This window comes from Melanerpes formicivorus, unplaced genomic scaffold, assembly GCF_026170545.1.
Source record: "Melanerpes formicivorus ecotype bairdi unplaced genomic scaffold, bMelFor1.0.p_v2 SCAF_72, whole genome shotgun sequence".
Taxonomy (NCBI): domain Eukaryota; kingdom Metazoa; phylum Chordata; class Aves; order Piciformes; family Picidae; genus Melanerpes; species Melanerpes formicivorus.
The window spans coordinates 925266-942952 of NW_027142424.1; the positions used below are offsets into that span (position 1 = coordinate 925266).

Below are 17687 nucleotides of genomic sequence, written 5' to 3' on the forward strand. Positions count from 1 at the left end.
AGGCCGAGGGGGCCGTCGGAAGGGTTTTGGTGGAGCACCCGGGCCGAACCGGAAGTGACGCCGCAGGGGCGGAAGTTCCCCCCGCCCCGGCGCTGCCGCCCGCTCGCTCGCTGTGTGGGGCTGCGCTGCGCCGTTCATGGTGAGGCGGCCGGGGGCGGGCCGGGGGGCTCCGGACAGCAAGGGCGGGGGGGCGCGGGGGGTGCCGGAGGGGTGAGGGGTGCTCGGCTGTGGCCGGCGTGCGGAAGCGCAGCTCTTTTCTCGTGGTGTGGGCCCGGCTTGGGGGCTGAGGGGGGTGGGCGCTGGGGGGAGGCAGGATCTGGGGCTCCGGCCCCAGGGTGAAGCGCCACGGCAGCGGGTGCCGTGCGGGGTTTGGGTGGGTTCCGTCCGCGGGTGGGATGCGATGCGATGCTGGAGTCGGGGAGCGGTTTCAGGGCGTGGGGCGGTTCAGCCCCCGAGCTTGGGGTGCGCGGGGAGCGGCGGCGGTGCGGGGTTGGGGCGGGTCGGATCCCCAGGGGCGGGGCGCCGGGAAGCCGGGGGGCTTGCGGCTCCAGCCCCCGGAGATGGGGCACTGAGAGAGCTGGGACCAGGCTCCCCAGAGCCCGGGCGCCCACGGTGTGGTTTTCACGTCCTTTCGGACTGGCCCTTGGCCAGAGGCCGGCGTGGTTTGGGGAGGGCAGGCGTGGGGGCTCTGTGCCTTGCCGGTGGCAGGGTGCTGGGCCTGGTGCGCCGGGTCGTGCTGCGGCGTGGGGCCCCTCTGAGCCCCCGGGCAGGGCTCCTGGCTGAACCGCGGGGACGTTCAGCTGCTGGGGGGAGCCTGAGCGCGGGGCTGAGGCTGGTGAGAGCCGCGGGCAGGCTCTGCGGCGGGGGGAACGGTGCCCTGTGGCCATCGCTGTGCATCCCACTGCCTCACCTCGGGAAGTGCAGCGGGGACAAAGAGCTACAGCTCCCTTGGGGTTTGCCAGCCCATAGCTCTGCTTTTCTGGAGGACATTCTGTGCAGTGGTCAGGCAGCCTGCTCTGGGAGCTGCCTGGGGCTGAGCTGCTGGCTGTGGCTGAGGGCTGAGCTGCTGCCTGTGACTGAGGGCTGAGCTGCTGGCTGTGGCTGAGGGCTGAGCTGCTGGCTGAGGGCTGAGGGCTGAGCTGCTGGCTGTGGCTGAGACCTGAGCTACTGGCTGTTGATCAGCCTGTCAACAAAACAGTTAACCACAGGGACCCAGCTCGAGGAGGGATTTATCATTAGCAGCTCTCAGAGCATTCCTGGTGCTAAGCTAAGGTGTTCCTGCTCCGGGGGCTGACCTCGTTAGCTGACCAGGGTCTGCTTTGTCTGCTGGCACAGGGAGTGGGGGAATGTTGGATGTGGAGTTTTGGGTACTGAGAGGTGGTGAGGGGGCAGGGAAGAGAGTGGGAAGCTGGTGTGAGCTCTCTGTGTGTGCTTTGAGGAGGAAAAGTCTCCTGAAAGGAGGTTGGAGTGAGGTGGTGGTCAGCCTCCTGCCCCAGGTGACAAGGGACAGGGTGAGAGGAAATGGCCTCAGGCTGCATCAGGAGAGGTTTAGGATGGATATTAGGGAAACATTTCTTCATCAAAAGGGTCACCAGGTGCTGGAACAGGCTGCCTAGGACGGTCACCATCCCTGGAGAGCTTGAAAGCTGTTTGGCTGAGGAGCTCAGGGGCACGGTCAGTGCAGGGGGGTGCCAGCTCCTGCTTGGACTCCTGGGTCTTAAGGTCCGTTCCAGCCAGGTGACTCTGTGGCCGATCAGCGTTTTAACACAGAGGAAGCATCTGTGCTGGGAATTGCCCAACTCCACACCAGCTCAGTGGGGAAGTAAGAGCTCAGGCTGCAGCAGTTGTGCAAGAGCTGAGCTGGGTTTGTGTGGGGGAGCGCCGGCAGCGTGGAGCCCTGCTGAGCGCCGCCGGGGCGCTGGGCGCTCTCCGCCTGCCTTCTGTCACTGTCAGGAAGGAGGCAGAGTCAAACCTCTGAAGCATCCCAGAACTTCACAGAGAGGCCCAGAGGAGCTGAGGCTGGTTGTGCCCAGCCCTTCTGTGCCAAGTGAGGGGGAGCTGGCGGTGTGACTGGTGCCTGCTTGCCTGCAGGAAGAGATGTCGGGTGAAAGCGTGGTGAGCTCAGCGGTGCCGGCGGCTGCCACTCGCACGACCTCCTTCAAGGGGACGAGTCCAAGCTCCAAGTATGTCAAGCTCAACATTGGTGGGGCCCTCTACTACACCACCATGCAGACCCTGACCAAGCAGGACACCATGCTCAAGGCCATGTTCAGTGGCAGGATGGAAGTGCTGACAGACAGCGAAGGTAAGGGGCCACCCCCTGCGTCCTCTGCCCGCATCGGGAGGAAACTCTTTGCAGTGGGGGTGGGGAGGCCCTGGGACAGGTTTTCCCAGGCAGGTTGTGGGTGCCCCCTCCCTAGAGGGGGGCCAGGCTGGATTAAGCCTTGAGCAGCTTGGTTTAGTGGAAGCTGCCCCTGCCCATGGCAGGGGGGTTGGAACTGGATGGTGGTGAAGGTCCCTCCCAACTCAAACCAGTCTGTGAATCTCTGAGAACAAGGTCAGAAGGGGCTGGAGAAGTGGGTTGGAGTGCAGAGAGGCCCAATCTGGTCAGGGGGCAAGACATGGCTCCATTTTAGCAGTGTTAAATCTTGGATGTGGAGCAGCAGAGACTGAGGAGTTGAGCAGAGATGTGACAGGCCAGTGAGCAGTCCCAGCAAGCCTGGGCCACCCTCTTCTTTTGAAGCACTCCTGCTAAAGCCCTCAAGCAGATGGAAAATGGGGGGGATGGTGGTTAAGAAACTATGAGTCAGGACCTGGGTGTTTACTTTGAAGCTCCAAAGGCAGTTCCTTCATCTCCTCTGCTCTGCTCAGACCCAAGCAAAAGCCAGTTTGCCCTGAAGCTTTGTGGGCTCACAGCTGATTTGTGTCTTTGTGGGAAGGAAAGCCTTTTCTTGTAAGAGTTCTGGTGGTTGGCTTCAGCTAGACAGAGCCAGCTGCAAAATCTTCAGAGGCCTTGCTGTGCTGGCAGTAAAAGGAGAGAGGTGAGAGTGGATCTCTCCATGTCAAGATGGTTGAGAACTGGCTGAGTATGAGCCAGTGTGTGTGCCCAGGTAGCCAAGAAGGGCAGCAGCAGCAGCCTGGCCTGGATCAGCAGTAGTGTGATCAGCAGGAGCAGGGCTGGCATCATCCTCTTGCACTGAGGCCACACCTGGAATCCTGGCTTCAGTTTTGAGCCCTCTCTCCCAGGAGGACACTGACACTTTGCAGCATGGGTGACAGAGCCCTGCAGCAGGCTGCCCAGAGAGGTTGTGGCATCTCCTGTTCTGGAGCCTTTCAAAAGTCACCTGGATGTGTTCCTGTGTGACCTGGCCCTAGGTGATCCTGCTTTGGCAGGGGGTTGGGCACCATGAGCTCTGGAGGGCCCTTCCAACCTCTTAACATTCAGTGATTCTGTGAGGGGCTGGAGTGTGCCCAGAGGAGAGCATCAAAGCTGGTGAAGGGTCTGGAGAGTAGATCCTTGAGGTCCCTTCCAGCCCTGACAATTGTGTGATTCTATGATGTCCAGGAGAAAGGTTGGCCAGAGAAAGGCAGCAAAGGCTTGGCAGGGTCATGGCAAACACTGCTTCAAGTCTCTACAATCCCAAAGACTCTTAACTGGGCAGAACAAAGTGGTGATGAGCACAGTGTCTGCTGAGAGGCAGGGGGGCACTGCAGGAGAGGGTAACCTGCAGCCCCTGCCCTGGGGCACACCAGCACTGCCAGGTACTGACAAAGGTGTGAAGGAGGGGCTGGAGTGGGCCCAGAGGAGGGCATCAAAGCTGGTGGAGGGGCTGGAGAGCAGGGCTGGTGAGGAGCAGCTGAGGGAGCTGGGGCTGTTCAGCCTGGAGATCAGGAGGCTGAGGGGAGAGCTCATTGCTCTCTACAGCTCCCTGTCAGGGGGTTGGAGCCAGGTGGTTGGTCTCTGCTCTCCAAGGAACAAGTGACAGGAGAGGAGGAAGTGGGCTCCAGTTGCCCCAGGGGAGGTTTAGGTTGCATGTTAGAAGAAGCTTCTGCACTCAAAGGATTCTCAAAGACTGGAGCAGGCTGCCCAGGGAGTGCTTGAGTCCCCATCCTTGGAGGTGTTTGAGAGAGGCAGAGAGGTGGTGCTGAGGGCTGTGGTTTAGCACCAGCCCTCAGGTTGGATGTTAGCAGACACTTGCTCCCCAGAAGGCTTGTCCAGGCCTGGCCCAGGCCAGTGGTGGAGTCCCCATCCCTGGAGAGGTTTCAAAGCAGTGGAGCTGTGGTGCTGAGGGCCCTGGGGTGGTGGTGCCCTGGCAGGGCTGGGTTAAGGGTTGGACTCAGGGAGCTGAAAAGTCTCCTCCAACCTGAAGGATTCCATGATTCCATGTGTGTGTGTGTGGGGGGGGGGGTTGTTCCATTCAGCCATGTGTGTTCCAGTGGGAATTTGATAACTTCCTGGGGCACTCCCACTGCAGTCCTGCCTTTATCTCCCCTGGCTGGAAGCTGGAACAATAGCTCTGAGCTGTTGAAGGAAGCTCTCTTTCATCTGCAAGCCTCCCAAATAATGCTAATTGGTCCCACCCCAAATCTGGCAGAGGACAAAATGTTTCTTAGGAGCACAGCCAAGCCAGGCTGGATGGAGACAAGTGTTGAAGCAGCCTCTGGAATGCATCACTTGAGGTCCTCCCCTGTGTCTTGATGCATTCTCCTGACCCCAGCACCATCTTCCCCAGCTCCTCCTCAGCCCAGGCTGCTGCAGGAGACTCCAGGTGTCTGGATGATGATTTTCAGCTTAGGAATTGCTCCTCAGCTGCAGCCAAGCCCCATGCCTTGGGGGTGTTCCCCTTCTGGTGGTAAGGAGCAGGTGGAAGGGTGTGACTTTACCTGCTGCCTCCATCTGCTTCCAGTTACCTGCAGTGTGGTTTTCTCCTTCACTCCTCATTGCCCTTAACCACTTGATGCATGGTTTTGGTTCATCTGGTGAGCATCAGGCAGGCTCCAGTGCCAGGCTGCTCTTCCATCCATCAATGCCTGGTTGGGAAATGCTGTCTGCTGCAGTTGGGAGTGCTTGGATGCAGTCCCTGACCCTCCTTGTGGAACAGAAGATGAGTTTCCCCAGTGTCTCCCCCTGTGTCCATACAGCTCATGGATTCCTGCCTCAGGGCATTTCTGTGACCCACAGTTCAAGGACAGCTTTAAAAGGGGAAGGAAGAATCCCCTGCAGCAGTACAGGTGTGGGAGTGACCTGCTGGGAAGCAGCTCCACAGAGAAGGGTCTGGGTGTGCTGCTGGGCAGCAAGCTGCCAGTGAGGCAGCAGTGTGCCCTGGTGGCCAGGAAGGCCAAAGGTCTCCTGGGGGACATGAAGAAGAGTGTGGCCAGCAGGTCAAGGGAGGATCTCCTGCCCCTCTGCTCTGGCACAGCCTACTGCAGAGGCCTGCTGCAGAGTCTCTGTCTTTGCCCCCAAGCAGCAGGACAGGGCCATGCTCACTTTGCAAGCTGAGCCAAATGTTCAGGCCTTAAGGAGTGATTCCATTCATGCCCAGCAATCCAGGCTCTGCTTTAACCTCCTTGCCTTATTTGTCCAAACTATGACTCCTTCCCCACAAGCCTCTTCCTCCCTGCATTCCTGAGCTGCAGCCCATCAGGGTGGCCAGCTGTTCAGTTATGGAAACTCCAGCCTCAGCATTGCCCAACACCTCTCCCAGGGGCCAGCCTCATGCAGGCAGCAGTCTGGCTGCAGGAGCAGAGGCAGGGATCCAGGGATCCTTCCCAGCTGACTGCTGTAGCTGTAGCTCTGCTTTCTTCATGGAACCATTTAGGTTGGAGGAGGCCTTGAAGAACATTGAGCCCCAACCACTAACCTTGTGAGCCAGCAGTGTGCCCAGGTGGCCAAGGAGGCCAATGGCATCCTGGCCTGCAGCAGGAACAGTGTGGCCAGCAGGAGCAGGGAGGTCATTCTGCCCTGGGCTCAGCACTGCTCAGGCTACACCTTGAGTCCTGTGGCCAGTTCTGGGCCCTTCAGTTTAAGAAGGACATTGAGACACTTGAAGGTGTCCAAAGAAGGGCAACGAGGCTGAGGAGAGGCCTTGAGCACAGCCCTGTGAGGAGAGGCTGAGGGAGCTGGGGTTGCTTAGCCTGGAGAAGAGGAGGCTCAGGGGAGACCTTCTTGCTGTCTCCAACTCCCTGAAGGGAGGTTGTAGCCAGGTGGGGGTTGGTCTCTTCTCCCAGGCAAGCAGCACCAGAACAAGAGGACACAGTCTCAAGCTGTGCCAAGGGAAGTTTAGGCTGGAGGTGAGGAGAAAGTTCTTCCCAGAGAGAGTTGTTGGCCATTGGAATGTGCTGCCCAGGGAGGTGGTGGAGTCCCCATCCCTGGAGGTGTTCAAGAGGGGATTGGATGTGGCACTTGGTGCCATGGTTTAGTCAGGAGGTGTTGGGTGCCAGGTTGGACTTGATGATCTCTGAGGTCTCTTCCAACCTTGGTGATTCTGTGATTAACCCAGCCCTGCCAGGGCACCACCACCCCAGGGCCCTCAGCACCACAGCTCCACTGCTTTGAAACCTCTCCAGGGATGGGGACTCCACCACTGGCCTGGGCCAGGCCTGGACAAGCCTTCTGGGAAGCAAGTGTCTGCTAACATCCAACCTAAGGGCTGGTGCTAAACCACAGCCCTCCAGAACCTGGGGAGTGGGAGAGCCCTGGGAGTGGGAGAGCCATGGGGCTGGGAGAACCCTGGGAGTACGAGCTCCTCCCTCCCTGCCTCCCTCTGGAGATGCTAAACCCCCTGCGCTCTCTGCCGCTCTGCTCTCCAGCTCCAGCAGCCAGCTGGAGTTAGGCTCTCTCAGCAGGCATCTGCTTGGTGCAGCAGTCCCAGGCCACCAGCAAGGCCATTTTTTGGCCCTCTGTTCCTGCTCTAGCTCTGTCCTGGTCTCCCCCTGCCCCCAGGCTGGATCCTGATCGACCGCTGTGGGAAGCACTTTGGGACCATCCTGAACTACCTGCGGGACGGAGCTGTGCCCCTGCCCGAGAGCCGCAGGGAGATCGAGGAGCTGCTGGCTGAGGCGAAGTACTACCTGGTGCAGGGGCTGGTGGATGAGTGCCAGGCAGCCCTGCAGGTAGGTCACAGAGCTCAGGAGGGGTTTGGTTATCCTGGGTAGGTCACAGAGCTCAGGAGGGGTTTGGTCATCCTGGGTAGGTCACAGAGCTCAGGAGGGGTTTGGTTATCCTGGGAAGGTCACAGAGCTCAGGAGGGGTTTGGTTATCCTGGGTGGATCACAGAGCTCAGGAGGGGTCTGGTCATCCTGGATGCCATGAGGGGTCAGGAAGAAGCTGCTCAGGGTGAGAGGCAGCACCTGGGAAGAGCAAGGTAGTTTTTTTTCTGGTTTCCACCTGATACCTTCTTAAGGCTGGAAAGAACTTGAACTGCCTCCTGTCACTGATCTGCTGGAGCCTGGCCACATCCAAGGAAAGGTACTGAGTCCTTCCCAACATTTAGTGCTGCCCAGTTCCAGGCAGGCTTAAATGTTTGCTCAGCTGCCCTCTGCTGCCTCCTGGGAGTGTGAGGTGATCCAGCAGCAGCACACAGCTGGGACAAAAGGGACTCTTCCCAGCACCAACCAGTGTGGGACAGGTCCTTTGGCTGGATGAGACCAGCTTCTTGTAGCCACCAGCTGCAGGGAGTTCAGCTCTGGTTTGAAGCTGCTGTTCCTGGTGTCCTGTCTGAATGCAGCCCCATTCCAGATCCTGGCACACATAGCATCAAGCCCCTGTGTTTGCAGAGGGCAGAAATGAGCATCTCAGGTGGTCCCAGAGGAGTGCTGCCTGCTGGCTAGGATAGATCACACCCTGAGCTCCTCAGAGCAGCATCTGCAGCACCTTCCCAGCTCAGGGGCAGGTGCCCCCAGGCCTGTTTGCACTCAGCTGCTGTTTGCTTCTTGTTTCAGCAGAACAAAGATGTCTATGAACCCTTCTGCAAGGTCCCAGTCATCACATCTTCCAAAGAGGAGCAAAAGCTTATTGCCACATCCAACAAGGTGAGAGAGGCCAGGCTGGGAGGTGGCTCAGAGGGGGCTGCCCTGCTTCCCTGGGGAATCTTCACCAAGTCTCCTTAGAAAACATCCTTTGGCTGTCAGCAGTGGGCTTAGCCTGACTTAAACACACTGCAGTTGTTGGGCTGCACTGGAAATCCACAGCAGGCCAAATGTTGCCTCTGAATTCCAAGTGGAATGTTGCTCAGGCTGGGCCTGGCCTTGTACCTCCTCTTGCTAGGTATTAAAACAGAGGGTGGAGGCAGCAGCAGGGTGATCAAGCAAGTCCTCAGGGCTCTCAGGTCTTCATGTTTGTGTCCAGTCTGGCTGTGAACCACAGGGACTTGCTGTAGCTGAAGGGAATCAGTGACTTCTGTTTCTGCAAGCCTCCTCACTGTGGCAGGTAGAGGGGAGGGTGCTGGAGAACAGCCTGGGCAAGAAGGCAGAGGTGGGGTGAGAAGAGCTGGTGCTCTGCTGACAGAAGCAAGGATTGCAGCCCCACTGCCAGCCTGGCAGCAACAACCACATCCTGCTGGGCTTTGAGGGTGCTGGAGCCCTGGAGCAGGCTGCCCTTCTCTGGAGAGCCTCCAACCCCCCCTGGCCACTGTGATCCTAGGCAAGCTGCTGTGGGTGCCCCTACTTGAGCAAGGGGTTGGACTGGATGATCTCCAGAGGTCCCTTCCAACCCCAACCATGCTGGGATTTGGGGATTCTGGGGCTCTGTCTTGGGCCTGGTGGTGTTAGGTCATGTTCCTGTGGGGTCAGGGCTCTGCTGTGGGGCCTGGGCTGAGCTGTGGCTCCCAGCCCTTGCTGCACATCCTGTAACTGATCTGTGCTTTGGTTTTGACAGCCATCAGTGAAGCTGCTCTACAACAGGAGCAACAACAAGTACTCCTACACCAGGTAAATGGCTTCACTTGGGCTGCTTTGGAGCTTATCCACAGCCTCCAATCCTTCCCTCAGGACCAGCAGCAGATTGGTGCTGGTCTGCACTCAGCTCTCCCCACTTTCAAACCTGAGTCAGAAGGGAGCCTGCTGTCACCACTGGAAGGCTGAATGAGGGCCACCTCTGGGCCAGAGAGGTTCCTCTAACACCTTGGTGCAGCTGGCAGAGACCTTGGGCCAACTGCTGGCCTGTGCTCCCCCTTGGTGGGATACAGGATGCCTTCCATGGTGCAGTGTTCTCAGTCAGTGGTAGAACCATCCAGGCTGGGACCTCATCCCCATCCCTTTGCATCTGTGTGTGCTTCCTGACATCATCACTCTGCTCCCATCCAGCTGGTGCTGAGCTTAGGGCTGGTTTGATTTGGCTGGCTGGTGAGCTGCTGGAACAGGTTGCCCAGGCAGGTTGTGGATGCTCCTGTTTGGGGGTGTTCAAGGTCAGGCTGGAGGAGGCCTGGAGCAGCCTGGGCTGGTGGAAGGTGTCTGTGCCCGTGGCAGAGGGCAGGAGCTGGATGGTCTTCCAGATGCCTTCCAAGCCAAACCATGCTGTGAGTGAGATTTGGTACCCAGGTGCAGTGGCCTTGGGACAGCATTGTTCAGAGCTCTGCTGGTGGTGTCTTCCTGCTTCTGCAGCAGGTTCTCCTGCTTCTGCCAGCCAGGTGGGTTGTGCATGGCAGCTGTAGCACTGCCCTGATAGGGACAGAGGAAGAGAGAGGGATTTGGGTGTCTGAGGCAGAGCCGGACGCCAAACGCTGCCTGCCCAAACCCCGCTGCTCTGACCTCTTCCTCCCTCCCTCCCTCCCAGCAACTCTGATGACAACATGCTGAAGAACATTGAGCTGTTTGACAAGCTGTCTCTGAGGTTCAATGGCAGAGTGCTCTTCATCAAGGATGTGATTGGAGATGAGATCTGCTGCTGGTCCTTCTACGGGCAGGGCCGGAAGATCGCCGAGGTCTGCTGCACCTCCATCGTCTATGCTACTGAGAAGAAGCAGACAAAGGTAGGAGCAAGCAGCCCCCTGCAGCCTTCCCCCAGCTGCCTGCACCTCTGCTCCCTCCTCAGCACTCCTGCCCCACTTTGGCATCTCTCTGGAGTAATGGATGCCAGAGTGGGAGCAGCTCCCTGTGCTCGGCGCTGGGCAGGCCACACCTTGAGTCCTGTGTCCAGTTCTGGGCTCCTCAGGTTAGGAAAGATGTTGAGATGCTGGAAGGTGTCCAGAGAAGGGCAACAAAGCTGGGGAGGGGTCTGGAGCACAGCCCTGTGAGGAGAGGCTGAGGGAGCTGGGGTTGCTTAGCCTGGAGAGGAGGAGGCTCAGGGGAGACGACCTTGCTCTCTCCAACTGCCTGAAGGGAGGTTGTAGCCAGGTGGGGGTTGGTCTCTTCTCCCAGGCAAGCAGCACCAGAACAAGAGGACACAGTCTCAAGCTGTGCCAGGGGAGGTTCAGGCTGGATGTTAGGAAACAATTCTCCCCAGCAAGAAAGATTGGCCATTGGGATGTGCTGCCCAGGGAGGTGGTGGAGTCACCATCCCTGGAGGTGTTTAGGAAGAGCCTGGATGAGGCACTTGGTGCCATGGTTTAGTTGATTAGATGCTCTTTGGTGCTAGGTTGGGCTGGATGATCTCAAAGGTCTTTTCCAACCTGGCTAATTCCTTTCTATCCTATTCCATTCCATTCCATCCTATCCTATTCCATTCTATCCTGTGCCATTCCATTCTATCCTATCCTATTCCATCCTATTCCATTCCATTCTTTTGGAGGATGAAGAAAGCTTAAAGCCCCAGAAAGGGTGGGTCTGGGGAATGGTCTGGGTTGGAAGGGATGCTAAAGATCATCCAGTTCCAACCCCACTGCCAGGGGCAGGGACACCTCCCCCTAGGACAGGCTGCTCAAGGCCTCACCCAGCCTGGGAGGGGAAGGGATAGCCACAGCCTCCCTGGGCAGCCTGCTGCAGTCGCCCCACCCTCACTCCTCATAGAGAATCTGTCCCTACTCTCCAGTGCTGGGCACAGGACTCGAGGGGTGGCCTCAGCAGTGCTGATTCAGGGGCTCATCCCAGAGGCAGCAGGGGTGAGGGGTGGGGCCGAGCGGGCCGGGAGCGAGGGGCCGGGAGCGAGGGGCAGGGAGCGAGGGGCAGGGAGCGAGGGCAGGGAGCGAGGGCAGGGAGCGAGGGGCAGGGAGCGAGGGGCAGGAGCGAGGGGCAGGGAGCGAGGGGCAGGGAGCGAGGGCAGGGAGCGAGGGGCAGGGAGCGAGGGGCAGGGAGCGAGGGGCAGGGAGCGAGGGCAGGGAGCGAGGGGCAGGAGCGAGGGGCAGGGAGCGAGGGGCAGGGAGCGAGGGGCAGGGAGCGAGGGCAGGAGCGAGGGGCAGGAGCGAGGGGCAGGGAGCGAGGGGCAGGGAGCGAGGGGCAGGGAGCGAGGGGCAGGAGCGAGGGGCAGGGAGCGAGGGGCAGGGAGCGAGGGGCAGGGAGCGAGGGCAGGGAGCGAGGGCAGGGAGCGAGGGGCAGGGAGCGAGGGGCAGGGAGCGAGGGGCAGGAGCGAGGGCAGGGAGCGAGGGGCAGGGAGCGAGGGGCAGGGAGCGAGGGGCAGGGAGCGAGGGCAGGGAGCGAGGGGCAGGAGCGAGGGGCAGGGAGCGAGGGGCAGGGAGCGAGGGGCAGGGAGCGAGGGCAGGAGCGAGGGCAGGGAGCGAGGGGCAGGGAGCGAGGGCAGGGAGCGAGGGCAGGGAGCGAGGGCAGGGAGCGAGGGGCAGGGAGCGAGGGGCAGGGAGCGAGGGGCAGGGAGCGAGGGGCAGGGAGCGAGGGGCAGGGAGCGAGGGCAGGGAGCGAGGGCAGGGAGCGAGGGGCAGGGAGCGAGGGCAGGGAGCGAGGGGCAGGAGCGAGGGGCAGGGAGTGACGGCCGGGAGCGAGGGGCAGGGAGTGACGGCCGGGAGCGAGGGGCAGGAGCGAGGGGCAGGGAGTGACGGCCGGGAGCGAGGGGCAGGAGCGAGGGGCAGGGAGTGACGGCCGGGAGCGAGGGGCAGGAGCGAGGGGCAGGGAGTGACGGCCGGGAGCGAGGGGCAGGGAGTGACGGCCGGGAGCGAGGGGCAGGGAGTGACGGCCGGGAGCGAGGGGCAGGGAGTGACAGCCGGGAGCGAGGGGCAGGAGCGAGGGGCAGGGAGTGACAGCCGGGAGCGAGGGGCAGGAGCGAGGGGCAGGGAGTGACGGCCGGGAGCGAGGGGCAGGAGCGAGGGGCAGGGAGTGACGGCCGGGAGCGAGGGGCAGGGAGTGACAGGCGGCTGCCTTCCCTCCCTGGGGCAGGTGGAGTTCCCCGAGGCCCGCATTTACGAGGAGACCCTCAACATCCTGCTCTACGAGTCCCAGGACGGCAGGGGCCCCGACAACGCCCTGCTGGAGGCCACGGGGGGCGCGGCGGGGCGCTCCCACCACCTGGAGGAGGACGAGGAGCGGGAGCGCATCGAGCGCGTGCGCAGGATCCACATCAAGCGGCCGGACGACAGGGCACACCTGCACCAGTGAGCCTGGCAGCGCTGCCCTGCCCCCAGGGAGCACCACGCTGTCAGGCAGGGCTGGAAGGGACCACGGGGATCAGCTAGCTCCAACCCCCCTGCCATGGGCAGGGACACCCCACACTAGATCAGCCTGGCCAGAGCCTCATCCAGCCTAGGCTTAAACGCCTCCAGGGACAGGGCCTCAACCACCTCCCTGGACAACCCATTCCAGGCCTTCACCACTCTCCTGGGGAAGAACTTCCTCCTCACCTCCAGCCTGAATCTCCCCACCTCCAGCTTCATTCCATTCCCCCTAGTCCTATCACTCCCTGAGATCCTGAGCAGTCCCTCCCCAGCCTTCCTGTAGCCCCCTTCAGATCCTGGAAGGCCACAATGAGGTCACCTTGGAGCCTTCTCCAGACTGAACAGCCCCAACTCCCTCAGTCTGGCCACATAGCAGAGCAGCTCCAGCCCTCTGCTCATCCTCCTGGCCCTTCTCTGGACACCTTCCAGCCCCTCCAGATCCCTCTTGCAATAGGGGCTCCAGAACTGGAGGCAGTACTCCAGGTGGGGTCTCCCCAGAGCTGAGCAGAGGGGGAGAATCACCTCCCTTGCCCTGCTGGCCACACTTCTCCTGCTGCAGCCCAGGATCTGATTGGCTTTCTGGGCTGCAAGTGCACACTGAGAGCTCCTGGTGACCTCCTCTTCCACCAGCACCCCCAAGTCTCTCTGCTCAGGGCTGCTTTCCAGCCAGTCACTGCCCAGCCTGGATTTGTGCCTGGGGTTGCCTCCACCCAGCTGCAGGACCCTGCCCTTGGTCATGTTGAAGCTCCTGAGGTTGGCTTGTGCCCACCTCTCCAGCCTGTCCAGGTCCCTCTGGATGGATCCCTTCCCTCCAGCTGCCTGCTGCACCACACAGCTTGGTGTCATCAGCAAACCTGCTGAGAGTGCACTCAGTGCCACTGCCCATGGCACCCACAGAGATGTTGAACAAGCCTGGTCCCAGGACTGATCCCTGAGGGACCTGAAGGGACACAGACCACACTGTGTTTTAAAACCACAAGAGCAGCAATCAAAGGCAGAGGTTCCAAAGCAGCTCAGAGCAGCTTGCCACGCTGGGATCCTACTTGTTGCATCCACATCACCACCACCCTGTGGCACCACAGAAGCCATGGCAGGTTTTCAGGTGTTGCCAGAAGGATTCAAAAGTGTGGACAAGCTGCTGGACTTTGACTGAATCAGCAGGCAGAGAGGTGTGCTGTCCAAGGCAGCCCATGCACTGCAGTGGTTTCTTTCAAGGGCCTTCCATCCTGGTGATTCAGTTCCATGGAGTCCTTATTGCTCCCTGTGAACAGCTCCTCCTTCCCTTCCTTCAGCTTTAGTCTCTCCTTCACCAATTCACTGGGGTAGGGTTCCTTCTGGATAGGCATGTCCCTGTGAGGTGTTGCTTCTCCCTTTGGGTCTTGGCTTCGTGTCCCAGAAGCAGGCACTGCTTCTGCCAGCAGCCTCTGCACCTTCCAGGGGCTCAATTCTTTGTCTCTGCTCTGGTAGAACAGGCTCTAGCTCCTTGATTTGTAACAGTGAGCTTCTTGATTGCCTCCCTTGGCTCCTGGTTTGCTTGGGTTTCTTCACTCTAACCATTCCTGGAGCTCATTATGCAGCTGAAGCAGCCTGATACCCCTCACCCTTTAGAGCAGGAGCCTTGCTGTAGCCCCCCTTAGGCCCTGCTGGAGGGGCTGTTTGAACCTGAACCTCTCTGCTTGAGGTCCTGAGGTTGCACCTTGGTGTTTGCATCTGGTCCTGATGCTTTCCTAACTCCTTACTTGTTATGTGGCTTTTTTATTCCCAGGTTTTTTGGCTAGCTGTTCCTTTTCATCACTGAGTTGGAGGCACTGGTGGCTGGGGGGCAGGGCCCTGGGACCGCAGCGCTGCTGACTGCCTGCTGCTGAAGGTCTCCTCCCAACCCACCCTGCCCCTGGCAGGGCCTAGGTGGTTCAGCTGCCTCTGTGTGTAGCAGAGTCTGTGAATTTCCTGTTGTAGCCAGCTAGACGTCCAAGTGAAGTCTGTGAGTTTCCTTTTGTAACCAGCCAGCCGTCCGAGGGGCGCTGGGGTCTGGGAGGAGGAGAAAGCAATCAGCTGGTGGGGAGGGGGAGCTGCCCTGGGCTTTTGGCAGCCTTGGCTTTGCTGGTTTGTGGCTAGGGAGGAAGAGATGGTGGCTTCCTTTGGCTTCAGTCATGAGCCTGCACTTTATGAACGAAGCAAAGCAAAACCCAAACCAAAGCCCAGGTCAGGCAGCCAGGTCCAAAGCTCCCATGGGGGCGCTCTGCCCCCTGGGCAGCAGGCATGGGGCAAGGCAGGGACTGAGCCCTCCGGCTCTGCCTTTCTCCCAGGCCTGCAGCTGGCAGCTCAGGAGTGCCTCAGTGTGACTCCCAGGAGACCAATGGCCAAGTCTCCTGTAGTGCTGGAAGCAGAGGGGGGCACTGCTTGAGGTGGCTGCACCTCCCTCCAGCTCTTGGGACCTGCTCCTTGAAGGCTTCAGTGGAGCTCTTGCAGCACTGAACCCTGGAGGCTCACCCAGTCCTGCTTTTGATCCCTGCAGTTCAAGGGTGGAAGGTGGTTAAAATGCCTCCCAAAAGAGGCTGAGGAAGCCAGTTGGGTCTGATCATGTTTTTCACTTAGGGTGATGCTGCTGCCAGGTAGGGCTTAAAACTTCTGTGTGAGCCCAGGCCCTGGCTGGGGAGGTCGTTTCTGCCCAGCTGCAGGGGAGGAAGCTGTGCTTCAGTTGCTGGTTCAGCTCTGCGAGCGAGGCAGGAGCATTGTCTTGCTGTGAGCCAGGGGAGGAGAGGAGCAGGCAGTGGCCCAGAGGCAGCTTACTCCTTGTTTGACTTTGTCCTGAGTGCATTCCAGGTCCTGTCAGAAGTGGCAGCTGTGTGTGTGGAAGGGCAGAGCTGGAGCCCCCTGTGTGGAGAAGCCCTCTGCAGCTTGCTTTTCCAAGAGCACCTGTCTGTTCTAAGTGACTGGTTTTATCTACCTCCTGCTCCCTGGCTGCCTGCTCTGGAGCCCAGCAATGGTTCTGGTGGAAGATCACTCAGTGGGACTGGAGGGGAAAGGAGGCTGAGTAGAGCCACAGCTCTGAGGGTTGCTGTTACAAAGCCTGAGGGGCAGAGAAGCCTGCTGGAGGGAGGCTGAGGGGGGCAGGCAGGGAGTGCAGACACCACACTGCTGTGCCCTAGCTGAGGGTTTTCATCTGGAACAGCCAGTGGCAAATGTTCCAGATGAAGCAGAGCCTTCCCCCAGGGCAGCAGCTCCAGCCTTCAGCCCTCACTGAGGTGGTTTGGGTCTTGGCTTTTGCCCCAGCTTCCTGCTGCAAGGATTCCTGCTCCTGGCTCAGGGCTGCTAGGGGCACACTTTACAAACCAAAGGTGTTGGCACCTCACCAGCTGCTCCACTCTGTCTCAGGGGGCAGTTACACCCCACCTCCCTCCAGCTTGTCTGGAGAGGCTCCTGGGGAGCACCAAGGGGCAGTGTTGAATCATCACAGCAAAGCTTCAGAGTCAGGCTGGGTCACCTTTCTAGTAACCAAAGACTTTTCTAAGCTACAGGCAGCTGGTGGGGGGTGGCTGTTCCCCATCTCCTCTTCCCTCTTCAGCTGCTGCCTCAGGAGCTCTGCAGTAACTCCCTCTCCTGTAGTTCAGCAGCTTTGCTCTGGCCTGGCAGTGGCAGGTTCTGTTTAAAGCTGTACCTGCAGCTGTTTGCAACACACTTTGGCTTTGGGGCAAGTCCATAGTGCAGGACCCAGAGCCTCTCCCTTCTCACCTTTCCCTCTGTGATAAGCTGGGGAGGAGGAAAGTCCTCTGCACTGCTCTGTTTCTCCAGCACTCTGAACCTTGACACCTTCCTGGCCTGTTCTGGGGTTTCTAGGCAGCTCTAAGAGCTGCTGCCCTGCACAGGCCTTGGCCTCAGTGCTGTGTGAAGCCCTTCAGTCTGATTCCTGTGCCTCAGCCCTCCCCCTGTGCTCCTGCCAGGGTCAGCAGGGGAAAAGGAAACCCCAGCCCATTCCTGTAGGACACAGGGAGACTCCCTTGAGCTCTGGAGAGCTGCTTTCTCCTGTGAGAGAGGAGGGACAGACCATCACCATCCTCAGCAGTGCTGGGAAGGCTCCAGCCCTCCAGTCCCTGCTGCTGGGCCAGAACCCAGGCTCAGCCTGTGGTGCAGGAGCAGGCTGGGCTCCAGGAGCTGACAGTGTGGACACCAGTGCTAAGCACCCACCAGATCCCAGCTCTGTGCTTCACTTCTCTGTAAATAGATTCTTAACTGGCTTCAGGATTCCCTCCTGGGGCTTTTGCAGACTTAGGTTGTTAAACCCCCAGGAGCTGATGGTTGTTAATCTCTCTGCAGTCACTCCTGGAGCTGCTGGTTGAGTTCAGTCACTCCAGGAGCGTTCCAGGTTTGTTGCTGGGTTTAAGGGCAGGCTCTGCCTTGCCACACTCCTGCCCTCCCCCTGGGGCTGCTGCTGTGGCAGAAGGGCTTTTGCCTGCTGGGCACTTGGCCTTGGGGGAAGGCTTTGTTCATGGCATTGCACAAAGGCTCTCAGCTCCTGGGTCTTTTGACTCTGAATGGTTTTGCTCTGGGGTGAAGGTGGGGGCCAGGGTAGCTCTGGAGGTGATCTGGCACTGCCTGGGGTTAACAAGGAGCACAGGGCTGGCTGTACAGGCAGCAGGAAGCACAGGAGGGCAGAGCTGGCTCAAACCTTACTTGGGGGAAGAGATTGCTGCCCAAAAAGACAGAAAGGAAGAGCTGGAGCAAAAGCCTGCAGCTCCTCCCAGGGGTAGGGCTGCACCATGGTGGTGGGAGCCACCCCCAGCCCCTGGCTTCAAGCTCCTTCCCTGGGTGTTTGCTCCCCCCTGTAGCAGTGTGGCTGTGGCACCAAAGCAGCTGCTCCTGCTCTTGGCAGCAGCAGCTTTTGGATCTCACCTGGTGGGCAGAGACTCCAAGCTGCCACCTGACCTCAGAGCAAAGGGTGGGGGCAGAACCTTTGCAGCCTTTGAGTCCTTCCCTGGCATGGACAAGAGCAGCAAGCTCCTCTGTTGTGTACAATCATTCCCTCCCCCCTTGAGACTGCTGCAGAGACAAAGCTTCAGCTGGATGCAGTCTGGGGTTGATGTTTGCAAGATGTACTTTGGGTTTGGTTGGGTTTTAATGTAACACAATAAATTAGAGGATGTTTCATATTTAAAC

At 59.7% G+C, this 17687-nt stretch overlaps 1 protein-coding gene across 2 annotated transcripts; it reads left to right on the forward strand.

The window, feature by feature from the left end:
- Positions 1-74: 74 nt before the first annotated feature.
- On the forward strand, positions 75-17686 carry KCTD10 (potassium channel tetramerization domain containing 10). 2 transcript variants are annotated; one of them, XM_068163329.1, is made up of 7 exons: positions 75-139; positions 2092-2305; positions 6944-7113; positions 7942-8031; positions 8876-8928; positions 9773-9968; positions 12259-17686. In XM_068163329.1, the coding sequence occupies exons 1-7, from the start codon at positions 137-139 to the stop codon at positions 12475-12477; spliced, it is 945 nt and encodes a 314-aa protein (XP_068019430.1). In that variant the 5' UTR covers positions 75-136; the 3' UTR covers positions 12478-17686. The 2 variants fall into 2 exon arrangements, with proteins under 2 accessions (XP_068019430.1, XP_068019431.1); XM_068163330.1 differs by having other exon boundaries at positions 7945-8031.
- Position 17687: the final 1 nt, after the last annotated feature.